This window comes from Castanea sativa, chromosome 6 (assembly GCF_040712315.1).
Source record: "Castanea sativa cultivar Marrone di Chiusa Pesio chromosome 6, ASM4071231v1".
Lineage (NCBI taxonomy): Eukaryota > Viridiplantae > Streptophyta > Magnoliopsida > Fagales > Fagaceae > Castanea > Castanea sativa.
Window position 1 is genome coordinate 41,404,812 of NC_134018.1, and position 18,343 is coordinate 41,423,154.

An 18,343-nucleotide genomic window follows, 5' to 3' on the forward strand; every position below is an offset into this window, starting at 1 on the left:
GATGTTTATCAAATAAAACGAGTTACTCCAATAAAACTTTCAGCATCCAAACAAAGTAAGATCTAAAACGCCTACAATAACATCAATAAAAATAAGATAAAATTTTAATTCTACAAATAAAGGTTCTTCACTGAAATTTCAGACTCTTGACTAACACTAGGTGCTGAAACATAAACACCATGACACGAGCAGTTACATAAATTCTCTCATGATGATGGCTATCCAATAAAGAATGGCTACCCAACACTAACAGAATTTCCAATGATTATTGCAGTTTACACATGTTACATATGTTGTCATAGGTTCATCAGCACTCCGTGTCTGCATTTGGTAGTAGGTGCATTTGCGTTGCCCACATCTACCACACTTAAATTGATCAGTTGTTGCTTTGGCTTGCCCTCCACGCTCACATTCAAATAATGCTTTCTCTTCAATCTTTTTATTCTCATTTTGCCTCTTATCACTTGCCATTTCTGCTGTGTTCATGTTGATAAGCCTCTCTGGTTTGATATGTCCAAGAAGTACCCTTCTCCGAAAATCTGGGTTGTTACCATCCCTAAGATTGAACATTAAGGATCTATACTTGGCCTTTTGAGCCCCTAGAGAACCTCCCCACTTCTCAAACAGAAGAGACTCTACAGAAACAGCAACCCTAATAGGGTCGCATGCATTCACTTCATCCTTAAAATCCTCATCAGCCTCATCAGAAACTTTAGAGAAAGCTTGGCAAAGGCTTTCTCGTACTTTGTCCCGGGCAGAATCATTAGATTTAACCATTGATGTCAGCTTTGGGGGAGCACCAGGGACTAGTGATGGTTTCTTCACTCCAGAAGCTTGCTTTTCTTCTTTGGTTCTCTGTTCAAACTTAACTTTTTCAGCTGAATCAGTTTTCTCAATCTTGACAACATCTACACTTTGAAACTTTCTCTCTCTTTTGACACCAACTGACATTGAAGCCTTCTCCGAGCTTGGTGTACCATTCCGATCTATTTTCTCGACCTTGATGCTTTCAGCCTTCGAAACTTTCTCAACCTTCACAGAAAAGGGCTTCTGATCCTTCTCAGCCTTGGGAGTCCCTGCACTTACGGACTCAACTTTGACAGAATCCTTAACATCCAAGCTTTCATTTTTTCTGTTTTTGTTTGTTTCCTTTATAACTATATCCTTCCATATCTCCATCAGTTCAGAAGCAAATGATTGGATTTTCTTCCTAGGATGCTTTGTGAGATGTCGAAGACGCTTCCCAACCTGATTTACATATGAAAGACAACCAATTTCAAATCCAATTTTGCATATAATTAAACCAAAGGCATTACTGCACTGCAGCATAAACAAGCATAGATTTATGCAAAAAACAAAAATTTTCTCCTACAATCATCAAATGTTTTTCTCATTTAAAAAATATTATGATTTTCTTTTTATAAGTAATATTATTAAAAAAGAGCAAAAGCTGCAACACTAAAACACGGGATGTATACAAGAGAAACACCTTAAAATGTAAAACTAGCATCTAAAATTTAGAAGATCAATTAATTCCAACAAATAGGAAAGAGAAAAGCAAGCAATTAGTGGTAACCGCCCAATCATATAGGGAACACAGAAACAAGCTTCAGATCCAAAACAAAACTCTCACATGTTTCAAAGCTAAGAGCATTTCTTTCTTTCCAAATATAGCACATAAGGCACACAATGGAATTGCAAGCCAAATGTCGATGCTGCAATGCTAACATCTCTTTCAGCAATGCAATAAATCAACAAAACTCCTAGGCATAAAACAAACTCAAAAAGGGTGTTTTTTTTTATAAGTAAGAAAGATGTATATTCAAAAAACTAATGCAAAGAAGCACAAAGCATATCGAAGATTACAAAAACAGATAGAAAAGCAAAAACAAAGGAAAAAAAACTAATTACAAAGAAAAAGAGAGTTAAGGAACAAAGGGAGAGATTTACTAGATGTGAGTCCCCGAGCCTTAGAACAATCAAAAAGGGAACTAGAAAAAAGAGCAAACAATTGGTCATCGGATCTATCTAAGTCCTCAAAAGTCCGCCGGTTGCGTTCCCTCCAAATGCACCACATCAAACACAACAGAGCTAAATTCCAACACCCCCCCCCCCCCAATTCTTTTTTCTTTTTTTTTTGGATAAGTAAGAATGATATATATACAAAAGGCTACTATATTCAAGAAAAGCATAGAGCAAACCAGAAAATTACAAGATGTTTCTTAGTTCCTTTAAAAACTGAAACAGATGTGGGATCTTTTTGATAAAGGAAATTAAGTGATTGTAATAAAAATAATTATCAATGCTTATAGTTTCTACTTTCTAGCAGTTTTTATTCTGGCCCATATAAGAAACCACAAAATTCTGAATGCAGAACTTACCCGGAAGTTTTTCAAATTTATTTTCAAATTTATTTTTTCTTTTAAACGGAAATCATAGTTAAACTGACCACATAGCTCTTGCTTCAGGAACCACCTTGTGGACCAGATCCCAAATGCTTCTCAAACCAAACAAAGAAAAAAAACAGAGGCAAAAAGGCATATATATATAGACACACACACATACACAGAGACACACTGATGTAGATTGAGTGTCACCTAGTGTTGGTAAAAGCATGAAGCACAAAGGCCTCCAGGAGTCTAGGCACAAAGCGCAAGCATGTGCCTGATTGAAGTAAAGAACACATTTTTAAAATTTGACGTAAGAAATTGGAGAACAATTATAATGGACAATATGACAATGAAGTGATTAACTAATCATATAAAATGGAAATATAACAACTTATATAATTCTCATGTTTTGCAAAATTTACATAACCATGATAATTGATTGCCATGACATAAATTGTACTTCCTCTGGGGCACAAGTGAACCATTTAAAAAAAAAAGAAGAAGAAATCTGAATTTCAAGATAAATTTAAAAGATCAATTGTGGGGGGGGGGGGGGGGGGAGAGAGAGAGAGAAGAAGAAGAGGAGCATGTTGGGACCAAACTAGGCAAGATTCTTACAATTGATAATCTTCGGAAGAGGCATTTTGTTGTTCTTGAGTGGTGTTATATGTGCAAAAGGTGTGGGGAATCTGTAGATCATCTCCTCCTTCACTGGCCTGTAGCATATGAGATGTGGAGTATGGTCTTTTGCTTGTTTGGTATTTGTTGAGTGAAGCCGCAAAGGGTAGTGGATTTGTTGGATTGTTGGGCTTGCAATTTCAGGCGTCATCACAATATAGTGATTTGGAGGATGGTGCCGTACTGTTTGATGTCGTGTATCTGGCGGGAACGGAATTTTAGAAGCTTTGAGGGTCGTGAATGGTCCATTCTTGAGTTTAAGTCTTTTTTCTTTTTTACTCTTCTTGAATGGTGTTTAGTTTTACCATCTTTTTCTTGTCTTTCCCCATTTTGCTTGATCATTGTAATTTGGTTTCCAGATGTTTTTGCCTCTTTAGTACATTTTCTATGTACGGGGCTGTGTTCTTCTCTAATATATATTTTTCGTTACTTATCAAAAAAAAAAGATCATTGAAAGAAGAAGAAAAAGAAGAAGAAGAAAGGGGGATCAGGACTGAGTTTCTAGACAAAATACAATGACCAAGAAAAGAAAAGGAAGAGGGTTATACCAAGAACGAAAAAAAGGAACTAGATGTTGGGTCAAGTATAGGAGAGACAGTTAAGCAGAAATTTGGTCAGAGAACATAAAACTTAAAAGAGAAGAGAGAGTTAAGCAGCAATTCAGAAAAAGGGGGCTTTGTCTTAGGCTTGATTGTCTTGCTGTGTAGTGGTAAGATTGAGTGTTCCTCCATAGATATGTTTATTGTCTTCTAGAATTTGTAATGTGGTGTTGAGGGGTGAGCTTATGTGGTATTATATCATACCACAATATTGATCTTTGTATAAGAAATCAAGGTATATATCAACCGTTAAGATTTCAGGGTCACATTTAATAACTAATTTATTTTTTGAAAAAATAAAAGCTCAAAAGGCATGTTTCATGCTTATTGAAACTCCAAAAAATTACATCTTAGGTGAAATTTTTTAAAATGCGCATCACTTTAGAGGCAAAATGCACTAAAGGCCTAGTGCCTTGTGCATTAAGTGCACTTTTTCCAACACCAGTGCCACCACTTGACCAAAATTTCAATATGACAATGGCCCTTGCCTAGATATTTTTAATATTTAGAGCCATTGGAGTACCATCCAAGTTTATAATCAACACTAGTTGGTAAAGGGCCATGTATCAAGCATATGGAGACCAAAGTAAAAATCCATAGGCAGTTCATAAACATGTGGTGTAGGAAGATAAACATCTAAATTAAAAATTGTTCAAATGCTCATTGAATGATCACTAATTATGTGGATAACAAAATTGATAAAAGAATATACGAAAATCAAAATTTTATTATGGAGTTCTTTGATGATATAAAAGTTCCTTTCCAATCGCTTGTGTTACAATATTTTACGCACTCAAATATGCTCATTGCATGTTGGCTCATACAGTGTAACTGAAATAAAAATAAAAATACACAGCATTAAGCATTTTAATGTGTACCTAACATAGAAGATAAACATCTAAATTAAAAATTGTTCAAATGCTCAGTGAATGATCATTAATTATGTGGATAACAAAATTGATAAGAGAATAAACAAACATCAAAATTATCTTATGGAGTTCTTCGAAAACAGAAAAGCGCCTTTCCAATCACTTGTGTTACAACTTTTAACACACTCAAAAATGATTACTGCATGTTGACTCATTAAGTGTCATTGAAATTAAAATTAAAATACACAGCATTAAGCCCTGCAAAAGTGTAAGCTTTGTGCATTGGTCTTGACTATAATTTCACAACTACCACCAAGATTTTTTATATGAAAAATTCCAAAGCTCCAACTTTCAACACTACCTTCAACAACAACAAAAAAGAAAAAAAAAACGCTTTAGTGAATTAAAGCTTATAGGTTTAAGATTCACTGGACCCATATCAACAAGAAGCATGCCGTGGTCCCAAGTTTTTTGGGGTTGGCTAGGATCCAAAATCCCATTGGTTTTACAAACTATTTGTAACAACACAATCCTCCAAAAGCATCTTAGAATATGAAAATTGAATTTTTTTTTTTTTTTTTTTTTGGTGATGTGTTGAACAATGGATTAAATTTTAAAGTTTAGCAATGATATGTCACAAAATCCAAAGCTCAATTTTTTTTTTTTTTGATAGATAAAATCCAAAGCTCAAAATTTCAACAACTACATTCATCAAACAGAACGCCTTATTACCCAACTAAAGCTTCTAGATTCACTGGGACCCATATAACCAAAAAAGAACAAAAAAACCCTAAATCCCAAATTCCATTGGTTTTACAAATAATTTGTAACAACCTAATATTAAAAATAAAAATAAAAAATTAAAGAAACAAATGTATATATAATATAGTAGGAAAAAAAAGTACCTGGGTGGAGACAAGAAGTTGATAAGTGACAGGAAAATTCTTGAGCTGCTGCAAGGCATCAAGGCACCGACTTTCCTCAGCTCCTCCGTCCGCCGATTCGGATGCAGCTGCGTCCGCTGCTTTTTTCGCCGCTTCGAAAAATTCCACCAGTTCTTTCTCCATTGCACTTATATTTCGCTACTCCTAATTTAAAATTTAGTAATCCAAGAGAGATTCAAATAATCAGAAAAAACAAAAATTTTATTAAAAAAAATAAAAAATTGAGAAGAATTTTGTGAAATAAACGTACCTAGATCAGGTATCGGAAAGATGAGGAATTTAGCCAGCTCTCTGATGATTTTTCAGAAACCCAAAAAGCAGAGAGAGAAATCCCTAATCCCTAATCCCTAGACTGTGTTTGTGTTTGTGTTTGTGTAATGCGAAATAGGAGCAAGGAGAGAAAAAAGAAAAAAAAAGGAGGAGAAAGGGCCGGGGTTGGGATTTTGTCTGGTATTTAAGGGGGCGATAGTATGAGAGTAATCAGATCCAACGGCTGAAATTTGAGACACGTGTAATAGATGTTTGATTTAGCTTAGGGGATCAGATTGATTCTATTTACTAGTATTTACTACTTTTGGGGTTTTTGTGTTTTGTTGTGTTGTGTTGTGTGTTTGGATGACTTTGGAAATGGTCTTCCTTTCCTTTCCTTTCCTTTCCTTTCCTGCTCCTCCTCCTAATACAACTCCTCTTTACTTCTAGGCCTTGCCTTTTTTTGGTTGCTCTCTTTCTAATTCTCTTTGCCACGTGCCTACCTTTGTTGTACTTCACACTGTTGTCTGAAATTACTTTTTAATTCCTATCTAGTTCTTTTTTCTTTCTTTTTTTTTCTACTAGATAAGAGATTAAATCCATACTCCATTGTTTTACTACATGCTCTTTTCCTAAGTAATATGTCAACTCTTACAATCACACATGTGTGTGTATGTATATATATATAATATTAATGTGACATTTAATGTGATCGGTGAACTTTAACCACCTCATAACTGAATATTTTAATTATACTTTTATAATTAATGGCACATCAGTTTGTAAACTTGATATAGTAAAATATGTACTACTCATATTACGACCCATAATATTAAGGGAAATGCTAATGAATGCCCTTAAGGTATTCTTTAATAATCCATTTAAAAAAAGTTTTTATGGGGAAAGATAGAAAAGCAATTAATGTTTTGACAGCTTTTTTCATTTCACATAAAAGTGATATAAAAACTTTCTTAAAATGGATTGTTAACCAATGCCCTAAGGGCACTCGTTAGCATAACCCTAATATTAATGTTATTTATGTGGCATTAATGACATTCTCAGTATCTCGGAATTTTTTTAAGAAAAACTAATAGTAATTTTAACATTATTTATTTTCCATAATGATTAAATCATATTTAAAATACATCATTAAATATAAAAATTAAACTTTGCATATAACATCTTGTCTTCAAAATATAATTTTCAAACTATCATAAATCCAATTTTTTTTTTTTCAGTTTTTACTAAAAAGCCCCATAAATCCAAAACATTGCTGATTCCTAAGGATAAATGCACAATGACTTAAAATTAAAATTATTTTATTTTAATCTGTGATATTTAAAGTGATCATTTGTAGTTCAGAAATTCTTAACAAACTTAAAGTAATTATTTTTTAGTCCCTAAAATACTTAAAAGTAATTACTTTTAGAGCCTAACAATTTAATGCGATTGATTTTGATTCATAACTCAAAGTGATCAAATTTAGCTTCTAACAAACCTTAAAAAAAAAAAAAAACAATAGAACAAAAGAACAACTTAAAAGTGGTCTCTTTTAGTTGCTTGTGTATTTAATAAAGTGATGGTATAACTTTTTTTTTTTTTGGGTTTGGTTGCATCATCTTATAAATTAAAAGCAAAAATAGTTGATTAAACTCCACAAATATAAACGCTTGTGGGGTGTGGGAGTAAGGGTCGGGGTTCAAGTATCTAAGAGGGAGCTTCACATACATAAATACTTAGATTAGACTAGAGTATAAATTCTATCTTGTATAAAAAAAAATATTGAAGTATTTAAGATTCTAAAAAAAAACTATTGGAGTATTAAATATACATTCGTGGTTTATCTATCCACAAATAAATTAGCAGTCTCATGTCATCAAATAAAGAACTTGTATCGAATCATGTCTCCACTAAAAGAGCAACTTCTTATCCTAAAAATTACATTACAAATCCATTTATTTTAGAGGAAATATTATCTAAAGATAATTTTGTTGTGTTTTCCTATATTTGGTAGTATAAGAAAAAAAAAGTGGTCAAATGACAACTATTTTTGAATTTCTCTTATTTAGCTTAACATGGATAGAGTTGTTATCCACTAAAATTATCTAAAACACAATTCTATCTCATGCCATGCTAAATAAAAAAGGTTAAGAGATAGTTTTTCAAGTCATTTTAAGGTTCCTGTCAAATATAAGAAAATAAGATAATTTTCTAGAAAATACTTTTTTGAAAAATGGTTCATTTTTTAGAAAATTTTGATGTTGATACAAATAGAGCATAAATAAAATAAAATAAAACATACAATGATTTTGGACATCCAAAATAGATAATTTCCTTTCTATATTAACATCCCAAAAAAATTAATAATGCTAATAACAGACACTAATACACACAATTTGCCACAAATCATTCTATGTGATAGATTATGATTGACTATCCGTCACATGGACTAGTCATTTTTCCTCCACCACTCAATCTGCCACATAGGATAGTTGTTGAGGCAAATGGGCGTGGTATTAGTGTTATTGCAAAAAAATTTGTTTTTCATACAGAGTAGTTCTAGAATCACACACTATTTCACAACTTTTTACCACAACTCTTATGTGACAAAGTATGAGTGATTGTTTATCATTTACACATAAATCCATCATTTCACTCTGCCACGTCACAGTTGTAGCAAAGAAGTTATGAGATAAGTTGTGGTACTAGATTTCCTCAACCATATATTGACATATTTTTTTTCTTCCCCATTTTGGTACGTGCCATGATACCATCCACACACCTAACAATGACAAGCAAACCACCTAGTGCCATTTACCATTTACCACGGTCCAAATCTCGCCAGCTCTACCTCCACTCTACCAAACACCACAGGCCACCTAAAAGGAAAAACCTGTTAAAGTTGCGTTTAACTTCTACCCAGAAAACAAAATCATTTGTTTTTGTTATTCATGATTTACCTGAGTGCCTTTTCCCCCCTTTTTTTCTTTGTTATTTTTGGTTGGTGAAAAACTCCTACTTCCAGTGGACTAAAAACATGATATTCATATGTAAAAGGCCTGGGATCGTCGTTGTACAAAAATGATTGAAGGGCATGGATAGACCACCTTCAGATAAGAAAAACTAAATGAGAATAGATCTGTGCATTATGGAGTCTTGCTATCGTATGCAAATGACAACATGGGGAAGAAATAAACAAAAACAGGCATGAAGCATCAAATGTTCGAAAACAATCATAAATTCAGGATGTAACCGGAACGTTCTGGTCAGCTAGGTACAGTGTCAGACAGCACTCTAGGAGTCTCACCAGTATTGAACAGTCTGAGATTGAATTTTGTATTATAAAAGTAGAGAACTATCAAACAAGTATGCATTGAACAGTTTGAGATTGAGTTTGGTATCTTAAAACTAGAGAATTATCAAACAAGTATGCATTGAATGTCCACAAGTGCAGAGTAGAGCTAAAAATGTGTGAGAGACAAAGACAGAGACAGAGACAGAGACAGAGCAATGCCAAATTTATGAGCCAGAATATATCATATGATTCCACGAATCAAGGGGAAGAAAAACCTCAACATGAAACCAACAATAGCCTAGAAAGTCAAATTACATTATTCAGATCAAATATTTTCATCTTCCCCTATTCTCTCCTCATCAACCCATCATAAGACTATCAGAAAGTTATACCAGAATTTTGACATCTTTGTTCACTTCTCTTCAGGCGCTGGTTTCTCCAAAAAGGTCTTCTTCAACCAATCAAACGGCTGTGAAATATTTCAGAAAGAAGTGGCATTAGTACTTAGAAAACACAGAATCAACTGTAGTAGACAATGCTTAGATAATTCAATGGAACTTGTTTTTTGTTTTTTTTTTTGAAAAAATAAAGATAAAAATTATTTAAATCCTCTATATGTTAATCCCCCTCTCCCAACTATCAAATTAAAAAAAAAAAAAAATGTTAAGCAGCTATGGAATTATGTCTAACAAACTCTCTTTACGCAATCTTAGTCCCAACTATTTTAGCATCAGCATTCAGCACTATCAATCTTGTAACAAACAAGTTCTTTTCTACTTATCAAAGAAGCAAACATGTTCTCTTCTTATTCTTCTTCGAAGATAATTCCACTTCTTCATCTTAACATAGATAGAACCTGGAAATGCAAACAAGTTCAGAAGCAACAATAAGCTAGTACTTATCAACATATCAAATCATATAAATCCTTTTAAATACACAATACGGGTGAGTTGGTAGCATCGATTTACATATGATATGAACAACCCAACCCTCAGAAAAATAAGCTCATGCTCAAAGGCCTAAGAAATTTGACTTGTGTCCGTGTGTATATTATGAACTCCAAAACTGATCATACCAACAACTAAGGGGGACAAGAAAAAAAAAACCAACAACAGCATTAAAGGTGTGTTTTTTTATGAGTAAAATAAGGTTAACTAAGTCTAAATCGAAGGAAATAACAACTTGAAAAAGAATTCTAGGAACATGCATATAAAATATAGAAATTTATAATGAAACCCATTGATTATTTTCCACGAATAAGCACAGAAATTGAAGGTGAAGAAATAATAGTGAGAAAAGGCTGAAAATACAAAATGATCAAATAGGCTAGCAAAGCAAGTAGAAGTAGCAGTAGCACCAGAATTCCTTCGCCTCGCCACAACAGTTTTCACTTTTCAGCTCTAATCATCAAAATAATAAAAGGTAAAATATATAAATTTTTGAACAAAGTAAAAAAGGAACCTGGACGATCCAAAGAGCGGAGGTAACGGCAGCGACGCCCCACAAGGCGGCGGCTTGGATGTCAATCGGCTGGGGACGAGCCTTAGGACTCAGGAACTTGAACACTCCTGCCATCTCTTCTCTTCTCTTTTCTTTAGATTTGCAAAAGCCTAATAAATTCCCTATTTGACTTCTACTCAATCCAACAATCTTTGTCTCAAATCAATGTCTTATGGATCTCATCTCATAAATTCTACACCGTTCGATTCTTTCTGGAGGACGAGAAACTGTTGGACTCATTTCATTGGACCCGCCACGTCACACCTTCAACTCTCTTTTTGTTGCATAGGACCCGACTCTTGTTAGTATAGAATATTCCCCTTCGGCTCAATAACAAAACTAAAATATGCTTGAGGGGTTGAGCCCAACAACAATGATGGGTAAGTTTTAGTTAGTTTAACTAGTTAAATTTTTGATGGGTTGTATAAGAGATATGTTCTTCAATTTTTGCTTATACCAAAAACTGATTGATGACTTGGTCTGATGATAAAGAGCTATCATCAGGAACGAATTCAATAAAGCTTAAGCTTAATATAAAGCTCAAAGTTAAGTTGAATATCAATTTCTTAAACTTGAGATTCAATGCAAATAAACTATCAAACTCCATTGAGTTACCTAGTGATCATTCTCAAAGTTGTTGTAAGATATATGCTTAAGGTTACAACTTTATTTGATATTTTTATATTAAATTTGATTTTTTACAAATCCATTATTGGATTACATTTTCTTCTTATATCCTCTATATTTGTAAAATTTCTAGAAAATTAAAGATTAATAGTTATGTCATCAATAACTTGTTTAAATTGTAAGTTTTTGTAATTTAAAATTATATATAAAATATAATATCCGATTGACACAAAATTTGACATATGTATTAAGAGCTTAAAGAACGTGCAATTCAGCGAATAGATTTTTGAAATATGTAAAATGTTAATGTTATTGAGAAAGGTTGTAACTTTAAGCTACAACCAATGTTTGTAACTAAACTTTGTCATTTTTTAAACTTATGTCAAGTTTATAAACTAATTTATAAACTAACTTTTTAAACTTGTTTTTTCTAAAAGTCCTCTCATGAACTTTTTCCTTTTTCCGCCGGGGGGTGGGGTTAGCTAGTATATTAAATAAGCCTAAAGCTAAAGCTCAAGTTTCGTTTGTTTATAAACAAACGAACAAACAAGAACAAACTTTTTATTGAGCTAAGCCTAAGTTGTATGAGAACCAAATATTAGAAATTATTATTTATTTAATTTAATTTTTAATCACGAGTCAAGCTAAAACTTATCAATAAATGAGATTATATATTCAATCTTGATTCATTTTATTGGTGAACAAGCTTGTGTCCATTTGGCATTAACTTATTTGGCTTTTTATTGATTGTCTTATTTTTTTCACTAAAGTAAACTAAATTATACTTGTAAGGACCTGAGAAATCACAAACTTGTTTAACTACTCCTTCTTTGTTTCTTGATCAAAGATCCTTCTACAATATATTTGGTAGAGAGGGTCCAACAACAAAAAGTCCCCCTTCGTAGTCTCTTAATTCCTATTTATATTATTTTCTGCTTTCATCGTAGCCCTACATCTTGCAATCTGCGGCCCTTTTCCCATGACACCTGTCCGTCGGCAATGGAGCAAGATTCTACTTTGTGTTCCGCACTGTTCAGGTCATGTCCACATTAATGCGACGGATAGAGGTGATGCTTGCTAATTAATGCGGCCAGAATGGTTGTTGCTGAGCATTTAATGCAACCTTCCAAATCAGCCTACTACATCCAGATATTTGTAACATGTCCCTTACGTAGTTATCGTCCACGCCACCTCATCTTCGGGCACACCCGGAGAGACCTCATCTTGCATACTAAATGTTAGCCTTCCTTTCTTCGGGTCCTCGGGTTCTTAGGTCCTCAGGTCCTCACAATACTTATCTGTTAAAAAAGTTTAAAGCTAGAAAAAGTGAGTTTTAAAAAAATATATAAACAATATAAGTTAAAAACTAAACTGAAAAGTTGATGGGAAACGGACATACCCACCATAACTTTAAAAAAAAAAAAAAAGAAAAAAAAAAGAAAAAAGAAAAAAAAAAAAGGTTCCTCAAAGAGAAGGTAGAAAAAAAAAATGGTGATATGAAAATGTAGTGATAGATGCTCTAGCTTTGAGTGGTAGACAATCACTTTTACATTAAATCACCACTTACAAATGTGGTGTTTTTGCCACTCACATTAGACCACTTTATAAAATTGTGATTAAAGTTTTTTAGAAAACTTTTCTCCAACTCAATAGGCATACCCACTACGACTCAAAAACACAACTTTGTGCGATATGGACAATCACTTTTATATGGACTTATCACTCCGTCAAGTTTTACCACTCACCTTATACCACTTTATAATATTGTTATAAAAGTTGTTAACTTCTCCGCAGCTCTATTTTCTCTTGCCAAATGTGAACAAAGCAGATGCAAAGGCATAAATTCACTCAACGCACTTAAACAAATATGACATTTTCCTTCTTGCACCGCATGTTATATTTGTATATACACTTAAAAATCACCTAACCAATTGCCAATCCAAAGAGCTTTCTATAACCCACACAGATCTGGTGTTATAGTAATTACAGTATAATGGGATGAGTTCACTTACCATAAGAAATACAGGGGAAAACCCTCCATGCATACAGTAAAGACATCTAATTAGACAGAATGCAAGAGAGAGATCATAACATTAATTCATTGTTCTTAAAAACTTTTTCTAACACAACCAAAATTTGTCCAACACAAAATTCTCTCAAACTGCATTTTCTGCACTAGCTAAGCCGAATCAGAAAGCTGGGTAGAAGTAGAACTCTCAATACTATTACCATCTTGACTTGATGTTGGTCGACGACCCTTGTCTGGGCCACCTATGATGCCCCATGCCTCAAATTGCCTCTGTCGAGCTCTTGCTCTCTCCTTCTCTTCATCAGATTTCAATGAGTAACAGTATGGACAAGAAACTCCATACTCCCACTCAGGGGATTCCATGTCAGCGTCACTCACTGGTTGTTTGCACCCATAGCAAAGCTTGAAAGTTCCCTGTACCAAACTATGGCCAACTGAGACCCGCTTATCAAACACAAAGCATTCACCCTCCCAGAGGCTCTCTGATTTTGGTACTTCCTCAAGGTATTTCAAAATCCCACCTTCCAAATGATAAACCTGGGAAGAATTAAAGTTGAAGATATGTAAATTGTCAAATAAAAACTGCAATAACAGATGGTTGTTTTATGTTTCTCTAAGAAATAAAGTGATGGCAAGTTGCCAACAAATGATATTACAAGCTTTTTCTATGCAAGTGAAAAATGAAAAGATAAAGGTTTATAACAAGTGGATGGGCCAAAACAATGGCACATAATAACATGGGTCGGGTTAACGGGTGCCCTCAGGGCATTTGTTAATGGCCCATTTGAAGAAAGTTTTAATACCATTTTCATAGGAAATATAAAAAGCTATCAAAAAAATTAGTTACTTTTTTCTTTTCTAATAAAAAGTTTCTAAAAATACTTCTTAAATCAATGTCATTAGGGCATCCATTAACTTTTCCCTAATAATATTGGGATTTGGCCTGCATCCAAATCTCCAATGCACTAGAGACAGTACAAACACGACACATGTTGGTTTCATATTTCATCCATTGCATTTTGGTGATGCATTTCACATGATAGAAACTTGTCAATTACTATGTGTTTCCAAAGTTCAGAAGTAAATGTATAACCAGATAAAGCATCATCATGGTCACAGGATATCTACCCTTGTATAATAACTCATAAAACAAATAACTAGAAATCTGGCAGAAAAGATCTTCCAAACAGAATCACCTCTTTGAAACCTTTGCTGAGGAGATAACTTGAAGCCTTTTCACATCTTATTCCTCCTGTGCAGTACATTGCAACCCTTTGAGGCATTTTTTTCTCTGGATTCTCTTCTTGTGTTTTGGTGCTTGCATTTGGCCCAATCTCCTTCCCCTTTGAATGCTCGTCATCTGTATCAGAAACTTGGAACTGATCCTCCACCCAAGATGGAAATTCCCGGAATGCTGTCGTACATGGGTCAACTGCTTCTTTGAATTTCCCAATTCTGGTTTCATAGTCATTGCGCACATCGATCACCACCTAAATGTGTTTAACAAAATCAAGATTAAAATCAAAATATGTATGCAAATGGAAGTCCCAACACTTATCACTATGCCTGCTTACTGTAAATTAAATACTTATCACTATGCCTGCTTACTGTAAATTAAATACAGTCAGACCCAGTCTTCACACATGCAAAGTTAATACAAAATGAAAGTTTCAAATTTCAATTGTGACCACTCTGTATGTCCATACACAGTGTTTACATTTCTTATTATAATTTTAACATTTATTTCAATCCTAGAAATAAATCAAAATGACTTTTAGTGCTTGAAATTTTTGTAGAAAATTTGGAATATAGATAGGAGAAAGCACGACTATGATAAGCTTTGTTGGACCCCATTTGCAAAAAAAGGGGTTTGAGGTCAAATCTTACTATGGTACCTTAGTTCACGTCTCCCCTTGAAGAGCCTCTGAAAGCCAAAGGTACTAGAGTCGCTTTCTTTTTTGTGGACTGCAGCATTGGGGAGAATCTTAACAATAAACAAATTAAGAAAAAGGAATATTATTTTGCTAAATTGGTGTCTTATGTACAAAGGAAATGGGAAGATGATTATTTACTCCTCCATTGTCCTGTGGACAATGGTGTTCAACCTATTTGTTGTCTAGTGGGTGATGCCTAAAGGTGTAATAGACTTGCAAGCTTGTTGGCAAGGCAACTTTGGCCAACATTGAAAAATAAAAATTTGGAAGGTGATTCCTCATCATGCGATTTTACAGATGGTGATAACTGAATACTAGAAGCTTTGAGAGTTGTGAATTGGACATTTTAGATCTGAAACTTCTGTTTTTCAGATTTTTGTTTGATTGGATGACCGCATCAAGATTATTTTATTTTACAAATTTATTAAATTTGATTGATCATTGTAATTTTAGAGTTTAAGTGTGGGTATGCCTATTGTATACTCCCTGTGTACTTGGTCTACACGCCTCTATATCTCAATAAAATCTGTTACTTAACAAAAAAAAAAGTTTCTAGAGCTTCTACACTACACAAATAATACAGGAAAAATGATAATTATTGCATGCCTCTACCCAAGAAACCTTGCTTCGCTGCTGTCAGATGGGTATAAGTGTATAACAGATAACAGAACTTAACCCAAAACCGTATCTATTTCTGTTGTGACTTTCTCAAAGGTAATGAAAACTCCAAACCTTTTAATTTTTTTGTTTCAGAACAGATAACCAACAAATCTTATATCTGTTTTCTGTCAGGGGGAAAAAAAAGAACCAACTAGAGATTTGTAACACGTTTATCAGATTTTTTTTTTTTTTTTTCAATTCAACCAAGAAAACATAAAGCAATGAGTTTTCTAAGGCCAGGGACCTAATTCTGCCAGGTGCTATCCAGCTTATCAATAAAAAAAGTGAAGCTTTGGGATAAACCGTTCTCACAAAAACTATAATAAGTAGAACATGTATTTGTCAAAGTTGTAGAGAAGTTGAAAATGACAGTAACATTTATTTGTAATCCTCATAACAATTACAGGGTAAACAACTGTGAAAAAGTTTTGATCACTCACTGTATCAGGGTCACCGATCAAAGCATTCCAATCCCTTGGATTCACGTATGTTCCAACCTTCTCGATAGGTGATACAGAAGGCATTCCAAGAGTAACAATCTGCTTCAAAAAAAGATAAAGACCAATGATAAGAAATCACCATATAAACAGAGTTCCTGAAGTACTTCACACCGTTCATGATAATGAGAGAGTGCCTTAAAATTTATATGATGAGCGAGAAAGAAAATGCATAGGCTTAGTTTTAAGAAAAAAAAAAAACCTCTTTCTTCAACTTGACCCTCACATGATCCCATCTGAAGGGTGCATCTTCCCCTGCAGCAAGAGGAGAACTGGTAGAGTGTCCATGACCATGATGGATAGCTTCATCCTCAGGACTTACAGGTGATTCCACTTGTCTTAGCCCCTTTAGACGGTTATCACTTTGGATGAATCCAAGAACTCTCTCCACTGATTCCCGCGTCCCACAAATGCTGCCATTGATTCCTTCAGGTGCAAGTATAATACCACCTGAAACACGCTGAAAAGCATCAGCTTGGTGAGGTACAAGTACACAAGGTCAGAAGTGCAACTTGGACTAAGTAAAGATGACAAGTCATATAGCATTCGATACAATACAGGAAGAAAGAAAAACAAAATTGCATATGATGTTTGCCCTGGCAGGCCCAGCAATAGGCACTAGCATTGTGAATTTCCAAGCACTAAATAAATAGAGAACACATTCAGAGTCCGAACATTGTGATTAACTGGTTAGCCAACAATACAAAAGTTTCAAACTTTATAAAGTTCACCTCAACTCAACAAATTGAGGTTTGATCCCATTCCAAAGTAAGTAGTAGAGTTTGTGGGGGCATGGATTCCTTATTGAAAATAAATAGCAAATGATAGACATTCTAAGGAAATCAATAATAATTAATAAGTGCCTTGTAAAATCAGATTGACATCTCCTAACAATCAAATGGGTTTAGTTAGAATTCATTCTCAGACTCAGCAGCCAGAAAAAATAAAAGGGTCAGTTGCAAGCAATCGATTTTGCATTGAAAGCAAAGAAAGAAAAGGCAATCCTTTTACATAGAGAGAAAGAGAGAGAGAGAGAAGAAAGTACCAGTTGCTGACAAAGGTCCTTGAGGGGTTTTCGCATATGGGCATGGTCGGGAAAATCAGCAAACTTGTAGAAGGAGACAACGACAAGGGATTGAGAATCCTCCGGAACAGGGTCAGGGTCATCATTGGGCTCGATGATTGGCGCAGAGAAGAAGCATCTGGAAATGCCAGTCATGGTGCTTTGAGTGTGAGAGCTTGAGCTTGAGCTTGAGCTTGAGCTTGAGAGAGGATCAATGTTATTGTTGCAGAATAAGAAGAGAGGACGGTGGGACTGTGAGGCTCTGGAAATTGGAGATGGAGAGCTGGTGGTGGTGGTGGTGGTGGAGAGCAGTAAATTAGGGTTAGAGAAATAAAATAATGGTGATAGCTGCAATAGCATCCTCAATGGAGATGTTGTTCTCCTTCTACAACTCAGCATGGACAGTGGGCTGCGTCTCTCGATTACTCTTTTTGCCCTACCCTAATCTTATCAACTTTTGTTCTTGGACTGGACTTGGTTCGGTTCATGAACTATCGCATCTAGTTTGGTTCGGTCCAATTACCAAGTCCAATTCCTCCTTTGGATCGCATGTATGCCTTTAAAAGTTGTAGAGTTTTTCTATTATTTTTGGCAATTTACAAGGATTTTTTTTCTTTCAAAATAACAATATATTGCAATCAATTTTGTTAGTTAGCACGGTTTCTAAACTATTTAGGAAACTAACAACTCGAGCTTGTTAGAGTTGATTTTGCTATAGTAACTCAAGCATAACAGACTCGAGTTCTGTGATCTGACCCCATTGAAATCGAGCCCAAGAGATTCAAGTTTCACACACAACTCATCTCCAGCAAATTCTTTGAGTTTCACACAAAACCCATCTCCAGCAAATTCTTCAAACCTAAACCAGCAAAACACCAATACGATTGTTCCAATCAAAACCCAAACCCAAACCCAAACCAACACCACCACTAATTAGAACTCACAAACCCAAAACCAACAATCGCACCGCAACTCATCCCGATTGGAACCTTAAACCAAAACCCAACAA

At 34.4% G+C, this 18,343-nt stretch overlaps 2 protein-coding genes and 1 long non-coding RNA gene across 4 annotated transcripts; all 3 read right to left on the bottom strand.

Annotated features, from left to right (window-relative positions):
- Positions 1-37: 37 nt before the first annotated feature.
- Positions 38-5,911, bottom strand: LOC142641153 (transcription elongation factor TFIIS). Its single transcript, XM_075815548.1, has 3 exons — positions 5,731-5,911; positions 5,442-5,624; positions 38-1,248 (listed from the first exon to the last, which is right to left on the bottom strand). Exons 2-3 carry the CDS (start codon positions 5,601-5,603, stop codon positions 247-249), a joined length of 1,164 nt encoding a protein of 387 aa, XP_075671663.1. The 5' UTR covers positions 5,604-5,624; positions 5,731-5,911; the 3' UTR covers positions 38-246.
- Positions 5,912-9,222: 3,311 nt separating this feature from the next.
- Positions 9,223-10,792, bottom strand: LOC142641230 (uncharacterized). Its single transcript, XR_012845330.1, has 2 exons — positions 10,486-10,792; positions 9,223-9,493 (listed from the first exon to the last, which is right to left on the bottom strand). It is a non-coding gene; the product is annotated as an uncharacterized LOC142641230 (long non-coding RNA).
- A 2,288-nt stretch (positions 10,793-13,080) lies between these two features.
- LOC142641709 (rhodanese-like domain-containing protein 7) lies at positions 13,081-17,779 on the bottom strand. Of its 2 annotated transcripts, none has more exons than XM_075816187.1 (5): positions 17,317-17,779; positions 16,498-16,731; positions 16,215-16,313; positions 14,377-14,670; positions 13,081-13,717 (listed from the first exon to the last, which is right to left on the bottom strand). In XM_075816187.1, exons 1-5 carry the CDS (start codon positions 17,731-17,733, stop codon positions 13,331-13,333), a joined length of 1,431 nt encoding a protein of 476 aa, XP_075672302.1. In that variant the 5' UTR covers positions 17,734-17,779; the 3' UTR covers positions 13,081-13,330. The 2 variants fall into 2 exon arrangements, with proteins under 2 accessions (XP_075672302.1, XP_075672301.1); XM_075816186.1 differs by having other exon boundaries at positions 16,474-16,731; positions 17,317-17,778.
- Positions 17,780-18,343: the final 564 nt, after the last annotated feature.

Excerpts from the sequence above, each read along its gene's own strand:
- LOC142641153 (XM_075815548.1), bottom strand. The coding sequence starts at position 5,603 with ATGGAGAAAGAACTGGTGGAATTTTTCGAAGCGGCGAAAAAAGCAGCG. Across the intron at positions 1,249-5,441 it reads AACTTCTTGTCTCCACCCAG|GTTGGGAAGCGTCTTCGACA; the intron begins GTACTTTTTTTT and ends TATGTAAATCAG.
- LOC142641709 (XM_075816186.1), bottom strand. The coding sequence starts at position 17,733 with ATGCTGAGTTGTAGAAGGAGAACAACATCTCCATTGAGGATGCTATTG. Across the intron at positions 14,671-16,214 it reads TGATCGGTGACCCTGATACA|GTGGTGATCGATGTGCGCAA; the intron begins GTGAGTGATCAA and ends AAACACATTTAG. Across the intron at positions 13,718-14,376 it reads TCAGCAAAGGTTTCAAAGAG|GTTTATCATTTGGAAGGTGG; the intron begins GTGATTCTGTTT and ends AATTCTTCCCAG.